This window comes from Tauraco erythrolophus, chromosome 1, assembly GCF_009769465.1.
Source record: "Tauraco erythrolophus isolate bTauEry1 chromosome 1, bTauEry1.pri, whole genome shotgun sequence".
NCBI classification, from domain to species: Eukaryota; Metazoa; Chordata; class Aves; order Musophagiformes; family Musophagidae; genus Tauraco; species Tauraco erythrolophus.
The window spans coordinates 80,063,124-80,086,779 of NC_141465.1; the positions used below are offsets into that span (position 1 = coordinate 80,063,124).

The 23,656-nt window shown below is 39.6% G+C and overlaps 1 protein-coding gene across 2 annotated transcripts in view; it reads right to left on the reverse strand.

Annotated features, from left to right (window-relative positions):
* The window catches only part of GPC5 (glypican 5), a 795,927-nt gene that overhangs the window by 764,039 nt on the left and 8,232 nt on the right, over positions 1-23,656 (reverse strand). For both annotated transcript variants that reach the window (XM_086620082.1, XM_086620076.1), the window contains exon 2: positions 14,302-14,463. In XM_086620082.1, coding sequence (XP_086476208.1) covers positions 14,302-14,463 — 162 coding nt within the window. The remainder of the gene's footprint in view (positions 1-14,301; positions 14,464-23,656) is intronic.

A 23,656-nucleotide genomic window follows, 5' to 3' on the forward strand; every position in this document is an offset into this window, starting at 1 on the left:
TATCCTGCTTTTGTATTACAAATGAACCGAAATATCATCTGAATAGATGATTTCTGAAATTAATAAGTTTAGTATAACAGCTGAGCTCCTTAGACCAACCAGTGGGTATAATCCTTTTCCAGCATTACTAAAATTCCCTACTTCTTCAGTCCATAAGAGAACATGATCGTAGATGTGGGAAAGGTCTGCAGAGCAACAGAGAAGCAGGAGCATAACTGGTGAACCACAGGCATTTTTGAGACCCTCATTCCTCAATACAACAACAGAGTGACAATCAGGTCTCTTAGCCTGTCCACTGTTTTGACTTGTAATACAATCATTCAGTTTAATTTAATTAATATAAGTTGGGATTCACAAGTATTTGGATTTTAGCATATTTGTATCACACTTAAAATATAAAGGATTATGAAGCCAAGAAAGAAGAAAACGCTGAAACTTCAAAGTAGTTCTTCGCATTGCAAATGATCTAAAGGGCAATGTCTCATTTAAAACTATAAGTAAGATACAGCAGCTCTTGCTGAAAGTTTTCTGATCTTCAAATCACTCTTCAGAAAACTTCACAAATGGAAAACAACTGAATCAGTGCCAGGGCAGATTTAGTTTTACAAGGAGGAACAGATATTCCATTATTTCTTATGACTTACCATGCTACCAGAGAAAGTCGTTCAGAAGATTTCAACACATTTTCTAGTTCACACAATTTATTTTAGCTACTGACTACAACTTTATCACATTTAAATGTGGTAATTGTACTGTGACTTCAAACAATACAATATAACAGTCTGACTTCACTTAATTCTGGTCTAGGATAAAGTGGACATCGATCTATTGTGTAGTAGTAATTTCACAGAAGAACATGAAACTGCATCAGGAAAATCTGACTCAATATACTCCAGAACTTACATCACAAAAGTATTAGAGTTTTCCTACACAGTAGGAAAAGTGTCCAGGAATGCTGTATTGAAGAATTAAATTTATAACCTCTTTCTTACAAAGGCACACTTGCCAAGTTCACTGTTTTGGTGACAGGTTGCCACGTTCATAAATGATTCACTGTTCCATATTTTTAAATCAATTGTACAGTACTTGAGTTGCCAAATGTACTAGCACAAAGAAACGTCCATTTGCTTTCAGACTCTACAACCTAATTATTAACTCTAAATTTCCCGTGCAACCAGGCAAGCTGCTATCTTGTTCTATGTCATACATTGCCACTTTTTAAAGGGTTAGGAGCTCTCTGTGTGAAAAAATAGTGAAGTGACACAAGATCTGCTATCCTATATCACAGACCTCTATCCCACTTCAAATCACCAGATTTTTAGATGACTAATCAATTCCTCTCCAAGTTGTTACAAACCATAGGGATTTTTTTTTTCCCTACACAAAAACTGGCACTGCATTGTGAATGTACAAAGGTTGAGTCTGGTGGTGTTTGCTCCTTTTGTTTAGAGGTATAGACAAAGGTCAGTGTGAACTTTGAGTAACATCTAATAACTGTACAAAGGAGTGTGTGTGTGTATATATATATGTCCACAGCACATAAAATAAAGGTTAAAAAAGCATTTGTTTTTTTATGGTTATCACTAGAATGGATATGTTGTGGCAGTCTCTGTACAGCATTCACAATCTTGTTCTCAGTTATTATTAAGATAACAAATGCTAAAACTGCAGAGATGTGCAAGAATGTTATCGTATCAAATAACTGTCTTGAAACATGATTATCGTACAGTTTAAGTTCTCTAGTCACCTTTCCCAAGGGAAGAATGATTTCTTGCTCTCCATAATGTATCTCCCACTTACCATATTAATATCTTATTTAACTTCACTCTTACCTATCCTTCTGTTCCCCTACCACTCCTCAAAGGTGTTAAAAAGAAACAAGATTCACAGTGAAAAAGAAAATACACGCTCTGAAAACATCTTGAGATCTAAGGAAAAAACTCTAACAGTACTTGCTAGGAAGCAGTACACAAGTGGTACAATTTGCACCACGTAGCTTGACATGTCTTAAGAGACACGGAATTTTTGCAACATTCGAAAATTGTCTAATAGAGTTACTGTCAGCAGGCAGCACTGACCACAACATAGAACCAGAAAATTCTAACAAACATTAGAAGGTGACAAAGACATGTCAATATATAACTATATTTACTCTCATATAAAGATACATGCACACACATCCAGTTCGTAGATAGGTAGACAGACAGGCAGCCAGATGCCTCATTTCACAAACACAGTCATCCTAAAATACTTAGCATGTGGTCATCCTGAAGTACTCAGGATCTCTAGCCTGCATTTTATACAGAGAGAAAAGACACCTCTGAAGGCCTCCAGAGGCAGGCATGGATTACTTATGTTAACCGCCTACCTCTCTCTACTGAATATGTAAGAAACTGAGAGAAAACATTCGCTATTTGTTGCGTTTGGATCCAGTCCACCTCTTTTAGGCCAAAGCATCCAACCTTGACGGAACGCAGAAAGAGGCAGGTGACAACAGTGGCAAAGTCCATGACACCTGCTGCCCTCTGTACACGCCCCAACAATCCCCTTCACGCTTTCTGCGTTAACTGTGGAGATGCCTGTCCGGTTGCCAAAGCAGCAGAAGAGGTAACTGCACTCCCAGCTGCACAGCCCAGCCTCAGCTAAACGTAACGGGAACACCTACAGGCTTGGTGGTGAACGCTGAGATAGACATCCCGTCATACAGGAATTCAGATTGGAAAGGACCTTTCAGGAGGTCTCCAGTCCAAACTCCTGCTCCAAGCAGGGTCAAAACTGAATTCAGAGCAGGTACAATGTCTTACTACGTTCCTAGAGTACAAACCCGAAAAAACATCATCAGCATCTTATGATGGTTTCTGAATCTGAAATCATTTAGCTTGAATTTTAGTTAGCAACGGTAGCAATTCTTCAAAAATGAGTGGTATGTTCAACAGCATGTTTTTCCACAAATAACTACTTCGAGGTTAAACAAGGTTTTCAGTCTAAATTAATACCATAATCCACGGAATATTCTCTCTCAATTATAATTCTTACACAAAAGGAAATAAAAGACAAAAGTACTAAAGCATATACCTCAAAAACATATGAAATGTATAAGGTATATAAAATATATATATTAAAAGTATATTTGAAAAATACCACTTAAAGCAACTTATGAAAGCAAGCCAGTGACTAGCCAAGTAATTACCTTTAGGCTATATATATTTGAGAAGGATGGCTTGCATTCCTGTAACAAAAACTGCTAACGTGTTTCACAAAAAAAAAAACAAAAACGAAAAACTGTGATTCTCAAGCAGTCCTGAAACCATCCCTCTATAGGGAGGACATATCATTGCTAGGCTACAGAGGCAGGCTCCCTTCTTTGGGTCAGTGTGTTACCGAAAATCCGGAATAAGAAACTTATCAACACCAATGGGATGTAGATAAGCAGACACTTCTTTATTGCGGCGCCGGGTGCACGGGGGATATCTCCTCCTAGCGTGCGCACCTTGCACCAAAATTAAACTTCTTATATAGAGCTTACACATGCATAAACAAATTATTTCCCGAAAATCATTAGCATATTCTTCTCCTATTTCCGATTCTGCGCAATAAAATTTAGAATCATCTGGAAATGAGTCTGGGGTATAATATGGGTAGGTGGTCTATGAGTCGGTGGTCGCGATCTCCCCCTGCCGGAATTACATTTTGCTTAAGTTCACAGTTTCTGGTAATTACCTCATGGTTTCTTGGCAAGTACCCATAACTCGTTAAGGCTGGCCTTCTTCATTCTCATTAACCCAAACCTTGATAGCTACATGCATTCTTCTAGTTCTATGTAAGTATCATAAATCAATTGGTAGGTCAACTTGTACTCGTTATCTACTTTCTACATGATTCTAACTTATCCCTTTGGTCTTGGTACAGGATTATACAAAGGCTTTCATAGCAGCATCTGGTTACTGTACGAGCATACTTTTCATTGAAATATTTCTTATAGCTTTATATTATTAAAATCAATTGCAACCTATATTAATCACAAACTATTGATTAAATTCTAATTACTAAAATTCTAAGTATCAGTAACATTTCCCCCCTTTGAAAGTGTTGAAAACTATTTCAATACTTTCACCACTTTTATCTTTACTGCTTAGCACTTATTCATTATCATTTTCAAAGCTAAGATTCGTTTCAGCATAATTTGGTGGTAAACTTTAGTCTGGTGGAATAGTAGGTAACTCTCTCATGATTCTGCGACTGATTGCAATTCTGTTAGCAAACTGTTTCTTCAAACAAGTATATAACAGCATGATCATCAGGAAGACAATTAGCAACAGAAACAGAGTTTTAATCAAAGATTGGATCCAAGAGCTTAGATTCCAGCCCAGCCCTTTGAAAATTTTTCCTATCCAGTCTTCCGACATGTCTTCTCGGATTGATTCTGTTTCTTTTTCAATTTTTCCTAGCAAATCCAAGTCATGCTCTACATCCTGAGTAACGTTTGGAATGTGTATACAGCAGTGGTCTAATTTATCCTTGAGATATCCACATACTCCATGTTCTTTGAGTAGAAGCATGTCTAAAGCCATTCTATTTTGAAGTGTCATTCTAGATGTTGCCTGCAATTGAATGTTCAATTCTTTGAACCCTTTCTTTGTAACATTTGCTAACTTTTCTACTTGACTTGTCAAATGATACAGCCATTCTCTGTTTCTATATGAGGCTATAGGATTTAGAAGAGACTCAAGGGCCCAGCTGATTTTTAGTCCTGTTGATGGTTCGTTCCAAGTGTCATCTGTTTCAGACCTTTTAGTTCGTTTTAGATTTAGCTTTTCTAGGGGTCCTTTAAATGGTGATTTTTTCCAAATTGGACACAATGTTGGCATGCCTAAGGTAATTTGTTTAACTTTACCATCTAATGGTAAGTGAGTTGTCCAGGTCCCATCATTTAATGCCCAAACCAAGTGTCCAGGACTTTGGATCGTACTATTTTTACAACTTAGGAATGTTCCCTTTTTAATCTGATAATCTGCAGTCAATTGAAGATCGTTTTTGAGTCCTCGACAGAAACACCCATACCTCACTGCAGCTGCTAAAGGGGGAATTTCTTGTATTGCTTTACTTACGGTACTACAATTGTAAACTTTTTCACATTTCCACCAAGATACTGAACTCCCTTTTTCTCGTGACGTAGTTCCTCTATCTGTCACTGTTGGCCAAACTGAATAAACTGACCCTACCCATGTAAAACACCAAGGGGTTTTTGCCATGTATTGAAATTGGGAGAATATAGCCATGGACCAAATTGATTCCCAAGTAAGTTGTTCCTTTTGTGAAGTTTGAGTATTTTCTTCACATTCCCATTTCAGTATTATGCGGCTTGTATTTTTCCTTATTGGTTCATCATAAAAACACCATCCGTAACCATATCCTGAATCTAGTCCTGTCCAACCACCACTAGTGTCTACAAAGTTTGAATTCAATAATTTTCTACACTCAGCCCTACTTCCTGGGAACTTCCATTGTTTTCTAATATATCTCACTTGTTCATACCATTGAGTCACTGGCTTTTGTTCACAGTGAGTGGTCTCATTTTTATGTTCTGGATCAGTCAAATTCATGGTTAAGATTCCCCATGGAATAGATTCACCTGCTGCCCTTGGTATTGGCAAGCAAGCAGTAATCTGTGTAACATTCTGTAAATTGGCAAATCCTTTAATTAATCCTAATATCAAATTTTCCTCAGGTGATTGTTTGGGAATTTCAATCACTTGTTCTGTTTTTAATTGTCTTTTGTTCCTACTCACCAAGTCAGCCCACGGTTTCACCAGTACTACCTTCCAGCATAAGATCCAAAGAACAATTGAAAACGGATATGAGAATTTAGACATGTTTCAAAGTCAGTTTCAAAGTCTCTGGGTCATGATTCACAATTTTCCAGGGTGTTGGTGCTTTCTTCACTCGAGTGTAATGTATCCAAGCTGTAGATTCTGCAATCTTGACTGCTGTGAAGGTTGTCAACAATATTTGGAAAGGTCCTTTCCAGCGCTCCTGCAGAGGTTCAGAAGTCCACGTTTTTACGTAGACATAATCTCCTGGTTGGAAATCATGCACTGGAGTGTCTAAAGATAAAGGTCGATTCCAAATCACAGCACTCCGAATTGCAGCCAAGGTTTTCCCTAGAGAAAGCAAATAGTTATATACATCTTGTTTTCCTTTTACATGTATATCTGGATTTGGTTCCGGGGATTCATAAGGTTTTCCGTACAACAATTCATAAGGACTGATAGAGGTTCCACTCTTTGGCTGTACTCTGACTCGAAGTAATGCCAAAGGTAATGCTTGAGGCCATTTTAAATTTGTTTCTTGACAAAATTTACTTATTTGTCTCTTTAGAGTCTGATTCATTCTTTCTACCTTTCCACTGGATTGTGGCCTCCAGGATGCATGTAAGTCCCAGGCAATGCCCAGTACTTTACTAACGCTTTGGACTACTTCAGCAACAAAGTGTGGACCTCTGTCAGATGAAATTCCAATTGGAACTCCAAATCTTGGAATTATTTCTTGTAGTAACCATTTTACTACTTCTTTTGCTTGTGTGGTACGACAGGGAAGGGCTTCAGGCCATCCTGTAAAAGTATCAACCCCCACCAGGACGTACCGGTACCCATTCTGTCTAGGTAATTCTGAGAAATCTACTTGCCAATAATCTCCAGGTTCTGTACCAGATTTTAACTTACCCATTTGGGCTCTTTTCTTGATTACTGGATTATTTTTCAAACATATTTCACATTTTGCAGTTATCAATTTAGCTAATCCTAGCATTTTAACTGATACTACCTGTTTCTGTAAAGAAGTTACCAAAGCTTCTACTCCCCAGTGACATTCTTGATGCTTTGTTTGAATTATTTCTCTCATCAAAATAGGTGGAATTACTACTTGTCGACTAGGGGTTACCCACCATCCAGCTAAGTTTTTCTTAGCGTTTAATAATTGGCCTAACTTATCATCTTCCTCTGAATATTTTGGCTTTTCCCTAGGAAGGGCTACTGTTTTGGAGGGAATTAATGCCATTTGGAATGCTTGTTTCTTTGCTACTTTCTTTGCTGTTCTGTCAGCTAAATTATTTCCAACAATTTCTTTTGTATTTCCAATTTGGTGTGCTTTACAGTGCATGATTGCTACTTGTTCTGGTTTCTGAACTGCTTGCAGTAATTGTAAAATTTCATTCTGATGCTTAATGTTTGATCCTTGAGAGGACAATAATCCTCTTTCTTTCCACAGAACTCCATGGACATGCACTACTCCAAAGGCATACTTGGAGTCAGTCCAAATGTTCACTTTCTTCCTTTCACTTAATTCTAGGGCTCGAATCAGAGCAATAAGTTCTGCTTTTTGGGCGGATGTGGTGCTGGTCAATGCTCTGGCTTCTATAACTGTGGTGTCTGTTGTTACCGCATATCCAGCGTATCGGACTCCTTGTTCCATAAAGCTGCTGCCATCTGTATACAATTCCCAGTCTGGTCGCTCCAGTGGTACATCCTTCAAATCTTCACGACTGGAATAAACATACTCGATAGTAGCCAAACAATCATGTTCCAGTTGTCCTTCTTCCTGTGTGGAGTTTAAAAACACTGCAGGATTTACCAGGTTAGTTGTTCTTAGAATCACATCATCCTGTTCGGTTAGTACCACTTGGTATTTTATCATCCGGCTTGGGGATAACCAATGACCCCCCTTTTGTTCTAAAACAGTTATCACCATGTGTGGGACATAGACCGTTATTGTCCTCCCCAAAGTCAATTTGCGAGCTTCCTGTATCAGCAGCACTGTTGCTGTCACCGCTCGCAGGCAACTTGGCCATCCTTTACTCACTGTGTCCAGTTGTTTGGAGAAGTATCCAACAGGTCGTTTCCAACTGCCCATCTTCTGGGTCAACACTCCCAATGCAAGGTGTTGCCTTTCATGGACAAACAACTGAAAGTCCTTAGTCAAGTCTGGAAGTCCTAAAGCAGGTGCTGACATCAAAGCACGTTTTAATTCGATAAAAGCTTTTTGTTGATCTGGTCCCCACACAAAAGGAGAAATCTTTTGGGCTTCGTACAGAGGTTTAGCAATCAGCCCGTAATTCATGATCCAAAGGCGACACCACCCAGCCATTCCCAAGAATGCTCTGAGTTCATGAATATTTTCTGGTTCAGGTATATTGCAAATAGCTTCTTTTCGACTTTTTCCCAATTGTCGCTGTCCTTTAGAAATTTCAAAGCCCAGATATATTACAGTCTGGCAAGCTATTTGGGCCTTTTTCCTGGATACCTTGTACCCATTTAGTCCCAGAAAGTTCAAAAGATCTATTGTTACCTGGATACAAGTTGACTTCTCCTCTGTAGCAATCAGTATATCATCCACATATTGTAGCAGTAGATGTCCAGGCCTTGGTTTCTCTTGTTTCCATATCTCAAGTTCTCTGGCCAGCTGATTCCCAAAGATTGTCGGACTGTTTTTAAATCCTTGGGGTAGCCTTGTCCATGTTAACTGCATCTTTCGTCCAGTCTGTGGATTCTCCCACTCAAAAGCAAACAGTTTTCTATTTTCTTTTTCCAAGGGTATACAAAAGAAGCATCTTTTAGATCAAGCACTGTAAACCACTGATAGGTCTCTTTTAACGAGGTTAGTAATGTATATGGGTTTGCTACTACTGGGTAAATATCTTTGACTATTTGATTCACTGCTCTTAAATCCTGTACCAGCCGGTATTCTCCGGACGGTTTTCTGACTGGTAAGATAGGAGTATTGTATTCAGATTCACATTCCTCTAAAATCTTATACTTCAAGAACTTGTCAATTAATTTCTTCAATTCTTGTCTGATTTCTGGTTTAATTGGATATTGTTTCAATTTAACTGGTTTTGCCCCTTCTTTTAATTCTACTTTAACAGGCTCTGCCAGTTTTGATTTGCCAGGGATATCTGTTTCCCATACTGTGGGAATCACAGCAAAATCTACATCCCAAGGAATTTCTTGTACTTCGGTTGTTTCCTGAATCATCAGAATTTCACCTGTTTTTGATTCCGGTATTTTTAAGAGAATCTCTCCTTCTTCAAAACTAATCTGAGCATTTAATTTAGACAATAAATCTCTTCCTAATAAGGGTACTGGACATTCAGGTACATACAAAAATTCATGGGTAATTATCTTTTTCCCAAATTTTAAATCCAGGGGTTTCAGGAATGGTCTGCTTTCCTCTTTCCCTGTGGCCCCTATAATATTTGCTGTTTTTGTTCCAATTTTTCCTTTACAGGTGTTTAATACTGAAAATGTTGCTCCAGTATCCACTAAAAATTTAACTTCTTTTTCTCCCAGCTTAATTACAACCAGAGGCTCAGCTGGGTTCCCCTCCGGTCCCCTTCAGTCATCTAGCATCATGATTTTAGCCATTTCTTGCTGAGCATTTCCCTTTCTAGGGCAGTCTCTTTTCCAATGTCCCTCTTCCTTGCACAAAGCACACTGATTCATTCCTAGGGGAGTGTTAAAATTCCTGCCACCACCGTTCACAAATCCTCCTCTTCCACCGAATCCTGAACCTCTTCCTCTGCCTTGTCCTCTATTCACTGTTCCTGTCATGACTGCTAGCAGCCTGTTTTCCCGAGACTTTCTTTCCTCCTGTTCTCTATTGTTATACACCTTCCAGGCTGCTTCCATCATCTTATTCAAACTCCTAGAGTCTTCTCCCTCTAATTTCTGAAGTTTCTTTCTTATGTCTGGTGCTGATTGTCCCATAAAAATCAAAGCCAATTGTATTTGTGCTGCCTCAGTTTCCACCTTTAAATCAGTATATTTCCTGGCAGCTTCCTTCAATCTCTCCAGAAACACTGAGGGAGATTCATTTTTATCCTGCCTTACTTCATATAATTTAGACCAATTCAAAGATTTAGGCATAGCATGTTTAATTCCGTATAAAATCCATTTCTGATACCGACTCAGTCTCTGTCTCTGCTCCGCATTATTTGGATCCCACTGCGGATCCCCAGATGGAAAATTCTGTTCTAAAGTTCCAGTCATATTTTCATTCAGAACTGCCGCTTCAGCCTGTGCTCTACCTGCTTTCAACACCATTTGCTTTTCTGTATCATCCAATAAATTATCTAAAACCACCTGCAAATCACTCCAGTCTGGGTCCTGCGTTCTAATTATAGTATCCACCACTCTTCCTACCCTTTCCGGATCCTCTCTATAAAGTCCGGCTGCCTGTTTCCAAGCCATCAAATCGGTAACTGAAAAAGGCACCTTTACATACACCGGCCCATTGCTGCCAACTCCCTGCCGCAGGGGAGCTATTGTGTGTGTCTGCTGCCGAGTTCTCCGAGAAACAGGGGTGTGAATTACAACCTCAGAGGGACCCTCCTCAGCATCCTCAATACCACTGCTTTCTGGTTCTTGCATCTGTTCCCGATATTCTCGACCCCGATTTCTTTCTCTCCTAGGAGGAGATATATCTAATTCTGGTCCCTCATCAGCTTCAGGAATAATCCTCTTTTTCAAACAATCCTTTCCAATATCACATGTTGTACAACACTTTTTCCCCTTTTTATTCCCTGTAGCAACAGCCAATATCAGACCATTTCCATCAATCAGTCTGCACTCCTTCTGCCAATCTTTTCTTTGCCTTAAATAGAAAAACAAATCTACATAAGGTATTTCATCCCATTTCTCTTCCCTTCTACAAAACAGCATTAACTGAAAAATAGTGTTATAATTCAAAGTACCATTCACAGGCCATACTTCTTGATCTTCTAACGTGTACAACGGCCACCAATGATTACAATATTGAATCATTTTGTTCTTTCGCAAATCATCTCCTATATCTCCCCAATGTGCTAACAAACATCCTAACGGAGAAGTTTTCGGGATTTTGTCATTTGTAGCCAAATTACTCGCACTTTTACTTTTAAACAAACGAGTTAACTTAGATGCCATGATATAATTGTTTTACAGTACAATATACAATCACTCAAATCTGTCGCTTTGTTCTTCTCCGACTGGACCCCTCGCGGAATAGCAGGACCACGGATCCGAACTCTGCACTCGCTTCGTGTTCAGTTGCACGTCTCTTTCTCACAGTCACACTCACACAGTTCTGCAATTATTACTTTGAATACAAGTATGTAACACAATAAACACAAAACTCAGCGCCTCAGTACCCCGTCAAGACAAACAATTCCACAATATAGCACACAAGAAAACTTCTAACTTACGTTAGAGGCACAACTTATAGAACACTATAGCTAGCATATAGGTTCCAAGTCTCCGCTATGTCCAACCCTGCAATAGCTTTCGCTTATGACTTACGGGCAGACGCCCAGGCTTCCACTCCACGAGGATCCTCTGCCCAACCCTGCGCAGCTTTCACCGCGACTGACAGGCAGGCTACAGCGAGGGGACTCGAACCCACTCGCAGTGGGACTCGAACCCACTTTCCAGAGGCGGGACTCGAACCCCCTCTATGTGGTGGGACTCGAACCCACTCACAACGGTGGGACTCGAACCCACTCGCAGTGGGACTCGAACCCACTTTCCAGAGGCGGGACTCGAACCCCCTCTATGTGGTGGGACTCGAACCCACTCACAACGGTGGGACTCGAACCCACTCGTTTAAAACAAAAGAAGTGTCTTACCCAAAATCCAGGGGACGTCGCGAAGAACCTTACGGATCGGGGATCGATGGGTGTCCCCGAGAAATCCTCGGTGCCGGCTGGAACCGATCAGGTCCCCGACTCCTCCGGTCTCCTTCAGCGAGGTCCCATCTGGGTCGCCAAAACTGTTACCGAAAATCCGGAATAAGAAACTTATCAACACCAATGGGATGTAGATAAGCAGACACTTCTTTATTGCGGCGCCGGGTGCACGGGGGATATCTCCTCCTAGCGTGCGCACCTTGCACCAAAATTAAACTTCTTATATAGAGCTTACACATGCATAAACAAATTATTTCCCGAAAATCATTAGCATATTCTTCTCCTATTTCCGATTCTGCGCAATAAAATTTAGAATCATCTGGAAATGAGTCTGGGGTATAATATGGGTAGGTGGTCTATGAGTCGGTGGTCGCGATCTCCCCCTGCCGGAATTACATTTTGCTTAAGTTCACAGTTTCTGGTAATTACCTCATGGTTTCTTGGCAAGTACCCATAACTCGTTAAGGCTGGCCTTCTTCATTCTCATTAACCCAAACCTTGATAGCTACATGCATTCTTCTAGTTCTATGTAAGTATCATAAATCAATTGGTAGGTCAACTTGTACTCGTTATCTACTTTCTACATGATTCTAACTTATCCCTTTGGTCTTGGTACAGGATTATACAAAGGCTTTCATAGCAGCATCTGGTTACTGTACGAGCATACTTTTCATTGAAATATTTCTTATAGCTTTATATTATTAAAATCAATTGCAACCTATATTAATCACAAACTATTGATTAAATTCTAATTACTAAAATTCTAAGTATCAGTAACAAGTGCTTCTTGAATTCCTTTCTACACTGTAAAATAGCACTACTGGGAGAGTGAAAAGCACATCTGTCCCACTTAGCCTCTGAACTGGTGTTTTAGGGCATCCTCCTGGACTGGCAGGCAATGGAATCTGAATCTTTACAAGCTGAGAGGGGCCTACAACCCAAACCCTGAATAACTGCTCAGATTGTACCCGAGGGAAGCACAACTATTTCTCTTCAAAGGCATGCATGTATTCCTGTCTTTCAGGGAGCACTCACCTACTCACCTTTCAGGGCAGATGTACACTGCACCCATTCTGAAAACACCCCACTGACTGAGCCCCTCAGGACATAAAAGGAATAGAATGTAGTGTCTGGGTCCTGATTTCACTTCACTTAAATGTCACTTAAATTCCATTCTTGTGAAGACTGAGAAATCCTGGGATTGCACAAGTATATTATCTAGACACTTAAGGGTTTTTTTGTGCATTGTTGTTTTGGGTTTTTTTCCTAGAGGTGGGGGAAAGGAGGAGGTGTTAAAACACAAAGGCAGAGAGTATAGCCCTCACTTAAGAAAAGTACAGTTGCTTACTGAGGTCTACAGAGCCTACAGCCCTAGGACAGCAAAGCAATACAGCATATTATATTATTATGGTGCCAAAAAAACAGCTATTATACCGGAGTTGGAAGGAAGAATGAAGGCAGGAGAGGGAGAGATTTCTTTGCATGTTTTACCAATGATCTCCTGATCATGACACCCATTGACAGCTGTGTTAGGCAGGCTAAATGGCAATACTCCCAGAAAGCAGAGAGCAACTGCAACTTGGTTTTGCCATTAGACAGCCAAATTTCAAAAAGGGAAAGCTTTAGGACCCCAGAGTCAACTTTGCAGCCCATTTTATGACCCTAGGCAGTTGTTTTTATTCTCCTAATCATTTTAGCTTCACAGGTTAAAAACAAGAGAGTCACCAGAACACAACTTTTCTAAGCCTGTACAAAGTTACTATCTGATCCTGTTCAATCAAGTGGTCATTAAGGCCATAAGCACATATTAATAGACAAATGACAAGTCTGTAGGGCTTTGTACTCAACACATGCAAACTCTCTTTATATCACATGTAACCTCATGTTGCCACTATTTCTCACATCTTCCCAGCTCCTAACCAATTTCTGCATTAACTTATGCCTTACTAATTCAGAGAAGACAGAATAGTAGGCAGGGTGACTGCTAAAAGGCAATCCTACCACCAGGCCAAATAACTATTAATGTATTAGATAGTTTCCTATTATGCACTGAAACAACTGTCACTCAACCTCTAATTATTTTTTAAATTATTTTTAGAAACTCAGGAAAAAAATTTTACAAACTCAAAAGCTTACAAAACTAGATCCCCAAAATGAACCTCAAAAGCAAAATCCAAATATTTCTACTAGAACAAGACAAAAAACATGGTGGGTCACAATACTGGAATAACAAAATCTCTTTTTTCTGGCATTCCAGGCAATAATTTTCCATTTTAGTATTGTCCAAATTAAAGAAGTTCAAGAGGAACGCCAAGTTACCAATTTACAATTTAAATCAAAGCATCTTACTAAAATGATTTCCTACTTTTTCTCAAATATTTATCATTTTTTTTAAAGTCACAAATTCCAAAAGCAATGCAGTTTCTAATCACCTGCACAATTTAATACTCTTCCTTTGATAGCAAAAAAGCAATAGGGAGAAACGAAAAATTAACAGACAGCTTTTATTACACGCATAAACTAATCAAAGATGAAAATCAAGGAAAGCATGAGCAAGTTTGGAAACAAAAAGCAGAAAGCCTTACCTTGAAAAGCAGCTGCATTACGAGATATTAAAAATTTTAACGTAGCACTGGATGTTTGAAGCACTTGCTGTATATCTTGCTTTGCTGCAATCTGATATCTTTCTTCCATCTTTTTGGTACAGCATGTTGGATTTTTAGAAGTACAAACCTGGAGATCAGCACCTAGAGAAAGAGATAATTATATTGATCCCTACAAAACAGAAGTACGCAATACACAAATACACAGAAAACAGTTACTTTTTTTTTACATAGGTATAGACACATAAAAGAAACACTCAAAGCTTTAAAGACATCTGGTCTTGTTAAACAAAAAATAGAGGGGGATACTAATTAAAATTCTGTGGGAAGAATACACTTATTACAGTTAATTAATGTCATATAATTTCCCCTATGCTGTAATCTTTTATTCCAGCTGTGAATACTGCTAACTAAGGTTGGTAAAATACATTGAAAACGCATTGTGCTTCATTGTATAGGTGGTAGATGCCCCATCCCTGGAAATATTCAAGGTCAAGATGGATGGGGCTCTGAGCAACCTGACCTAGTTGAAGATACCCCTGCTCACTGTAAGCGGTTGGACTAGATGACCTTTAAAGGTCCCTTCCAACCCAAACTATTCTACGATTCTATGATCATGTAGAATACTGCACTGCTGGGCCAGCTCATGGCTAGCACCCTTGTTCTTCTGTAAATCTTAGACTGGAAAGAGCTAACTGCTGCTAAATATTACAAACACACCGGTGGAAAACCCATTCCTGATCGTTTTATAATGAATACTCATGATAACTTTTATATGGAGCAGTCCTACATTCCAGTCTAACCTCTCTTACTGTGTCTTTCTCTATCCTCTAACATGTCTTTGCACCTGTCATGCCGATTCATTACTTCACTAACAGGTCAGGAAATGTTCCTAGAAAGCAGTATCTTTTCAAATTTTGGGCATGCTGAAATTCACAAGGGGCAATTCAGTACTGTTATAACAGTGGTCTCTTTCATATTTTTTTAATAACTGAAATGCAATCAAGGATGAAAATACTTTATTAATCTTCTTTGTTATGTGGAATTTAAAACCCTTTTTACACTGTATCTAAGCAATGCTTTCTAGAATGAGGAAACAAACATTGCATGAAAGAAGAAAGATGTGAGAATTTATATTATATTGATACCAAAGGTAGCGGTCCAATCCAAATTTTATTCTCAGATATGCTGTTTCCCTGACAGATATCACAAGATTTCTAGCAAACATAGTGAGAAACTTTTTTAATCTGCTCTGTGGACTAAATTCTAATTCTGTGGTTGTGTGTACATGCATCACTCTTTCTCTATAATAGGTAAAAAGGAAAGATAATGATCAGAAGAAAAAAAGTAAGAAATTCAAAAACTGAAACTTAAATCCACATTGCCCTTGCCTCTATACTCACTTTCAGCTCTTGCACCACCTTTGTACTTAACCTTTTATTTCCCTACCACTAAACCTACAAGATTTAACATTTCTTTTAAATCTTTTTCCCCCCTATTTTTCTCTGATAAATCATTCTAAGGTAGGATGAAGATAGCTATGGGGAAAGGGTGGCCTTACACATTTTGCACCCTAAATATTCCATTAGTTATCTTACGTAAATTAGATGTTTTAAATAATATATTCCAGAAAGCTAAGTAAGAAAAGTTAAGCTACTGAGGCCTGGATCAGAGCATTCTGGAAGAATGGCAAAATGTTTAAATTCATTATATCAAACTTATGTCCCTTTATTCATGTGTTGACTGAAGTAATCTTAATGAAGGGATTCGCAGCCCTGGAACTTCGCTTCAACTACACAGTGGGAAAAAAATGTTATTATTTACATACAGCAATCCCAATCCTGAAGCATGAACCCACTGTGTCAGATTTAGACAGGTAGAAAGGCTCCAGAAGATTCCTTAGAAACCACCTTTAGAAAAGCACGAATAAAATAGGTAAATGATACAGACCATAAAAAAAAAGGGAGTTATCCGAGTCCTGGATGAACACTTGTCTCTACAATACTACACAGAAGTAATTTGATTCCCATGACAAATAAATAAATTTCCGTTGCTAATTGTAGGTAATATGGTCTCAGATTTGCTGAAAATTTCCTTCCAGTACTGGTGGTTTCCTCATATATCTTGATGTTTTTGAAGGCTATTTATCCTCATCATTTATTTAAAAATAGAAATTCCATGTTCTCTAGTATGTACATTTTTACAATTTACAAACTAAGTCATTTCTCCTGGACGGCTGCCTTTACAAATGTCTTGCCATCCATCCTCCAACATTCCAGTTTAGCCAAAGAATGAAAACAAAGCTGCAAAATTAAGGTGGTCTATTAAATCATCTATTTATTAGCTACTCTAATATTTGTTACGCACGCAAAAGAAAGTGCTTAGTGTCAGAGCCAGCCTTTAACAAAGTTGCTTGCCTCCAAGCAACATCAACTAACATCTTAAAATAATTTTTGAGTATTAAAAACACAGTTCACCAGTGCTCTACAACCTCAGAATCCATGTAACTATCTATATACAGCCTCCCTCTCATCCATCTTCACCACGTGCCCCACGCTTCCCCAAACCAGGTTTCAATCCTTTGACGCCACTGACTCCAAGCTCCCAGTTCACACCAGCTCTCCAAACTGAGGCCCCTGCGCTGCTGACCATCCCAACCTTCCCACAGCATTCCCACATTCCCAGTTCTAGACACCATGACCCCATCCCCAAAGACTCTTCTCCTCTCATCCCAGTCTTCCTCACAAAATACTGGCCTGCCGTGCAACAGTCCAAATCGCAGCCCAGGATAAAACACAGCAGGTGTAGAAACTGGTGCATCACATAAGAGCAGTATGACGCGCATCAGCCGCTCTGGGTCCAGGCCCCTCTGCAGAGGGCAGCTGCTGCAGCACAGCTAAAACTCAGCAAAAAGTGGGGAAGGAGCAGCAGCAGGACTGGACCGAGTCATGGTAAGACCTTAAGCGATCACTTCAGATGCTTGTGCTTAAGGCTGGCCACATCTCGGATTTAAAACTGGCAAAGCTGGAACTTGAACTACAGGAAAGTTCATTTTTCTGCAACCTGTAACTGTAGCTCTCACGACACTTGTTTAAAAGTTGAATCTGTTTATCAGGGCAGCGGTGATGGCTTCAGAAAACTTTGGTTCTGGAAAGAGACGGCAGGTTACTCAAGGGAATGGGTCAAGAGAACAGATGAGTAGTGCATGACTCAAATCAAGAAACGTAAGGACTGAAGCTATGTTAGTACTGTCTGTTCCAGGGGTGAGTTATGCTGCATGTATATAAAACACATATAACTTCAGGTGCAGTAACTAATGCAAAACACATCTAAGTTGACGTTGTTTAAGGAAATAAAACACTGCAAGTTACTATTAATCCTTTTAAATCCTCTTGCTTGTGATCAGACACACTTGCTGAATACTAGTTAATGTAAACATTAGCTACAGTAAAAGAGAATTTTAAAATAACATACTGCTAAAACGGCAAGCAGCAAACTGGACTAATATACCACCCACCTACAAACAAATTAAAGGAATGATACATAAGCCTGCAGCAATATTTACTCATCATACCAGAAAGGTCTATCCACAGGTATGACATGCAGTTCTCTCTCTCCTATTTTTTTTATTCTCAAAGAGTTTATCACACAAAGAATATCACAGTACGAGACAAGCCTGTAGTGTGCCAGGAGCAATACACCTGACAAACATCAAGAGAAAAAATGTTTATACTGACAGCAATATTCACAGTATTGCACTACAACAGCCTTTCTTCCTTTTTGGTTACTGAATATTCTCTTTTGCTTGTAATTAAAAAAAAACCTCCCTACTGTCGAAAAAAGGCAGGCATGTAAAAGACACTGTAAAAGAGTGAACTATGTTATTAAGCTGTTTCGACACATTTCAGTGTCATATCAATTTCAGACTTACTGTACTCTTTATTCCCCTATGTATGTTTTTTAGGTTCTTTTCTGAAAAGGAAAGGTTTTATTTATCTTTCCTTATTTAAAAATAGATTCTCTATTTATTTTTTTTAATTATTTGTGCTTATACTTTCTCTTTACTAACCTTCAAACAAATCAGCAGAGAGCTCAAAATAAAAGAATTAGTTATATAACCTGATCTATTAGTGTTTGTCTGTTGGTCTCACATTGACAAAACAAGCAATTTTACAATTCTTTGGAGTACTTGTTTTTTCTTAAAACTCCAATTCTGCTGTTCCAGGAGAGTCTTTCATCTTTATAAAGAAGTTTCTAGCCAGCATGACTTATGAAGAAAGAGCGCAGGGGGGACGGTGGTCATTTGTGATACTACAAATCTAAGAGATATTTTTTAACCCACATGCATGAATTTTGAGGTATCTGGTACATCATTATTAATACTGCTGCTCAAACTTACATGTGGCAACTAATATATTCATTAAGTACAGCTAAATTGGAACTCTAAAATGGAAATATCCTATTAAGAGAATATTTTGTCCTATTAGATGGCCTCAAGAAATAGAAGCTGAACAGTTAGGCACAAACTCATCATTTCATCAATTCATCTAATCGGACTAACATCTGGATTAAATTATGAACTCCTGTGTCACTGAAATCTCTAGGGCTATGAGAAATTCTACTATGTGATACATGTTAAATTCGTGTCTGACCTTGCCCAAAGTTCATTTTGGTCAAGAAACACGCTCAGCACCTACTTAAGAGACTGACACAGAAGCTAATTCAGAACAACCCTGAGCTTGGCTTTCCCTCAAAGCTGCATTACTTTTATGGGAACAAAAACACTAAACAAATTATTTCAGCTCTAGATATCCAGAAGATAATCCACTGCTCCTATATTATACTAAGAAAGGTCTCTCCACTCTTCCTGCAATGTGCTCCTTCAGTTTACCATTAGCGCTGAGATTCCTCACGATGGCTTTGACTTCCAAATCATTTTATTCTACCAGATGCTGGCAGCAATCATTCTCAACACGCTCCTCTCACTTCCAATTTCACAAAGCAGCCTGAGAACCCCAATCTACTCATGTTATGTACATCTCTTTCATAAATATTTAATTATATATTTATATTTTAAAATATTTATTTTTCAGCACAAGTCTCAGTAATTTTCGTATTTATGTCATACTTTTCTAAGTTTAATATGCCTAACTATTCTTATTTTCTTCTTAAGCTTAGAAAATTTTAAGTATGATTAGAAGAGCCCAAAATATCTCTCAGAATAAGAAACACAGCAGTAGTTGGAACTAGAAACAAAGCGGATAAATTAATCTAGATCAATTTTACTAAGCATTGTCTACATCAGGACTTTCTCGGGTTCTTCTTGAGCTGAAAACCTGATTACGCAGAAAAGAGAAGTATGCAGTGTCACACTGAAGACTCACACACTCTGCTACGCTATTCACAACTTTCTCCTCTGCAGTGATGCAGTGTCCAAAATACATACTTTCCAGAGATGACAAAAAAAGTTAGCATATCAATACAGAATACATTTTCAAGGCTACAAACAGAACTAATGAATTAATAAAGCCTAGAAAGTCTTAAAAGCAGAAAAACTTTGAAGGCTTAACTGTTAATTTTCAGGTGGAACATAATGAATACACTCAAGTGTTTTTCAGGGCTAGGTTAGCTGTTTTACTACAGTTGAAGTGAAAAGCATTAAGAATCTGAAGGACAATTAAAAAAATAAAATCAGACACTTTTATATTAACGTCATCAACAAGAATTTAGATTTTCTAGCTGTTCTCTGGGGCACATACGCAGAGATCGACCACAGTCTTTATCTACTATAGTTTCAAATTAGGTCTATGATTTTAAATACTAGACTGAAATAGCAGGTGTATCTTTTTTAGAGCATCACAGAAGTGTTTGCACAGTATTCCAAACAACTATTTTGACCTTCTCTATGACATATGCCCTTGGTTTGTTAAATGAAGAAGTGAGGTTTCTAAGCAGCTGGATTGTTTGATTCAAATCGAGTAAGAACAATGTCTTTTCTTTTTTGTTCATGACATCTGTACACATCCTCTGATTTCTCTGCTCTTTTTTCTTTTCTGTGGTCTGCTTTTTTTGTGTGGATGTGTGGGTGTGGAGGGAATCAGCTACATGAGATGACTGGCAGTTAGCTAAATCACTTCAACTATTACTAAAGAGCCAGAGTAAAATTTTTGGCTTGCTATCCCTTAGCAGAAAGGATGGCAGCGGGCAAGAGACAAGAAAGACAACACAACAAAAACCCAACTAATGAAGCAACCCTTCAAAGTTGTGCAGAGTGCTCACTTGAAGCTGAGAATTCGTAACTTGTGATGCTCCTACTGTTTTTTTTCCCCTGCTTTGAGTTGTGTGCAGAAGGGCAATGCACAGTCACCAGAGCACATCAGTAGAGAAAAGGGGCTTCTGAATTTCATCCTTGTGAGAACCACAGCGCTGGGATCTCCTGAGGATTTCATTTGTGGTTTCTTCAGGAAGTACAAATTCTGTTAGGTAATTATTTGTCTGGGCTCTGCCTGGCCCCGGGCACATCTTAACTGCGGGATGCAGCAGCATTCCCCAGATGGAGTACTTGCATGCACGCTGGCCATGCTTCAGCTCCATGCTGAGCTCCAGGCACCTGGCGTCCCCCTCCAGCACAGGGGTAGGAAGATTTACTCACACAGGCTACGAGGGAGCTGGGGCAGACACCAGCCAGTGGATAGACAGAACCATAGGGTCCTACCATGCAATTTTCATACAGCCCCTCTACTTCCCCCTCTCTCCTTGTGTAATTTCAGGACTACTGTACAATTCGGTTTATTGCTATTGTAGTGAAGATTAATCCACTGATGTTAAAAAGAGGAAAGTGCTATAGTTGTTTAGCTTCTAGCATTGATTAAAGTCAGAGACATTAAATACACACAGAGATACCACGCTTTTGCCTTGAACCTCCTCCCTGAAAATGTAAAATGTTAAACTGTATATCCTCCTGATTGGCTTTAGGCTCGAGATTTTCTCTTCAAAACTAATTTTGCTTCTTTTTGACCTTCATTTGAGAACACATTTGTCACAGTAAGGTCATTACATTTAACTCAATTCTATTCCTAGTGCAGAATACAAAGAGAAAAAAAAACATGCCATGTTTTCCTGATGCTACCCTCAGTTGTAACATACACCGTTTTGTTTTACTAACAATATAGAAGTATTCACATTTTACAAGGCTGAATCAGATCAGTTAATAAACTTTTAGAGTTTTTTTTTTTCTTTTAATTAAAAGGTACAGATTTTTTGAAACTACAATTTTTCTCATATTTTACCTATAAGAAGCAAAGCACAATTTAGGCAATAGGTGACATGTTATAATTTCAGTTAATGTACTTTGATGATTATTTAAAATTCATTTCATTTAAACCTTTCCCTGTAACCTGTTTATTAATTTAAACATATGATAAACCATTCAGCAACCTTGACAAAGCAGCCACTTCAGAAAACAAAAAATTCACCCTGAGGATGGTCTAACACTAGAACAGGTTGCTCTGAGAGGTCATGGAGTCTCCATCCTCTAAAATGCTCAAAACCTGATTGGACACGGTCCTGAGAAACCTGCTGGAGCTGATCCTGCCTTGAGCAGGGGCCTCTCCTAGAGGATCTCCAGAGGTGCCTTCCCACCTCAGACGTTCTGTCACCTGTGACAACAGCAGCTGTTAATACCAGAGAGGTGCACCAAAATCATAGAACTGCCCTAGAGAGCCATTTGCCCAAAACTTGTCATACTAAATAGGAGGATGACCATTAGCTGTATCGAACATTAACCGAGGAATTACAAGGTTTTTGAAAGAGAGGCGTGACCTTGGCAAGAAGTACAGACATTTGTGACAGCAAGGAGAGATAGTGGAGAGGAAGCAGCAGCCATCAGAGGAGGTCTGTCCCTGCCACTAGCATCCATGGGGCATCTCGACCCCTGCCCAGGCCGAGCAGTACAGCCAGCCCCGTGGGCACGGGGAGCAGTCTGCAGCCAGCCATGGGCTGGCAGAGCAGAGGCAGCACACAGGGACCCCACCTCGGGGTGCAGCGACACCTCCTCACTGGGGAGGTGCATCAGTGGGGTGCCAGGAGCAGCAGGGGTGCACAAAGCTGGGACAGACGTGTCTCCTGCAGGAGGGGTGTGCATCCAGGGGAGCCTGCACTGCCAGTGTGAGGGTCACATATAACCAAGGTGGCGAGAGGGGACTAGAAAGCGTTGGAATTAGTTAAAGGAAGGTGCTTAGAAATTTGCAGGTGTTCGTTAACATTTTGTGTCCAGTGCCATGTTTATCTCTTGTAGTACTGATATTGATCCTGAATGTATAATTAACTGATTGTCAGGTGTCTTCAACAAACCAGTAAACCACTTTCATCCTGATTCGTCTTAGACTGCTTGTGCTGAGCAGTTTTTCCCTTTAAGTATCACACACAGCGCTTTGGTTTTTATGACCATGGGTCTCTCTTTAAGGGAGGAGGACTGTTAGTGAAAGACAGGATCAATTTGACGAAGTGAAGCGAGAGCAACTTTGCCAAGAGGCTGGCCAGCCTGGCAAGGAGAGCTTTGAAATAGGCACGGCAGGGGGATGTTGGTAACAGCTTGCAAGTAAGCATGGGAAGGAAGGTCAGCCATGGTAAGTGCATGTGGCCCAGAGATGGGTTCAAGAGAGCCCTCAGGAAGGACAAAGGAAACTGAAAGTAGGCCCACCTCCAGTACAGCTACACAAATGCACACAGCCCATGTGTGAGGCTACACTGAATATAATGGTATCTGGCCCATTAAGTTGCCTGGTTACGAGCTATTTCAGCATAAAATAAATGGCAAGCAACAAGAAAAATGACAAATTAAATAAACACAGGCACACGGATGCTAAAAAGCAGGTGATAACAGGGACGGGGAAAAAAGACCAGAACCTGTCAGACAGTGACTGATAGGCTACAAGGGAACTCAAAGCCTTTGAGAGAGGGTCAGCCTGAACATTGTAACTGATGAGGAAGGGGAAACAAGACTAACCTGAGTATTGCTGGATACTTGGGACTGTGGGAAACTTAACATGTATGTTAACGGGTATGGCACTCTTCCAGATTGATGCTAACAGAGAAGGAGGACCTAGTCATGGGGAAGGTAATCTATAGCAGCAGCCTTGGCTGTAGTGCCCATGAAATAGTGCAGACCAAGATCCCAAGGGGTGCAAGGAAAAAAGAGTAGCAGAGTACAGACCCTGGACTTCTGGTGAGCAGATCGGTTTATTCAGGGAGCTGGCAAATGGGATCCTCCAGGATACAGTATTGAAGTGTGAGGTTGCCCAGGAGAGCTGACAGGTATTTAAGGACCATCCTTTGT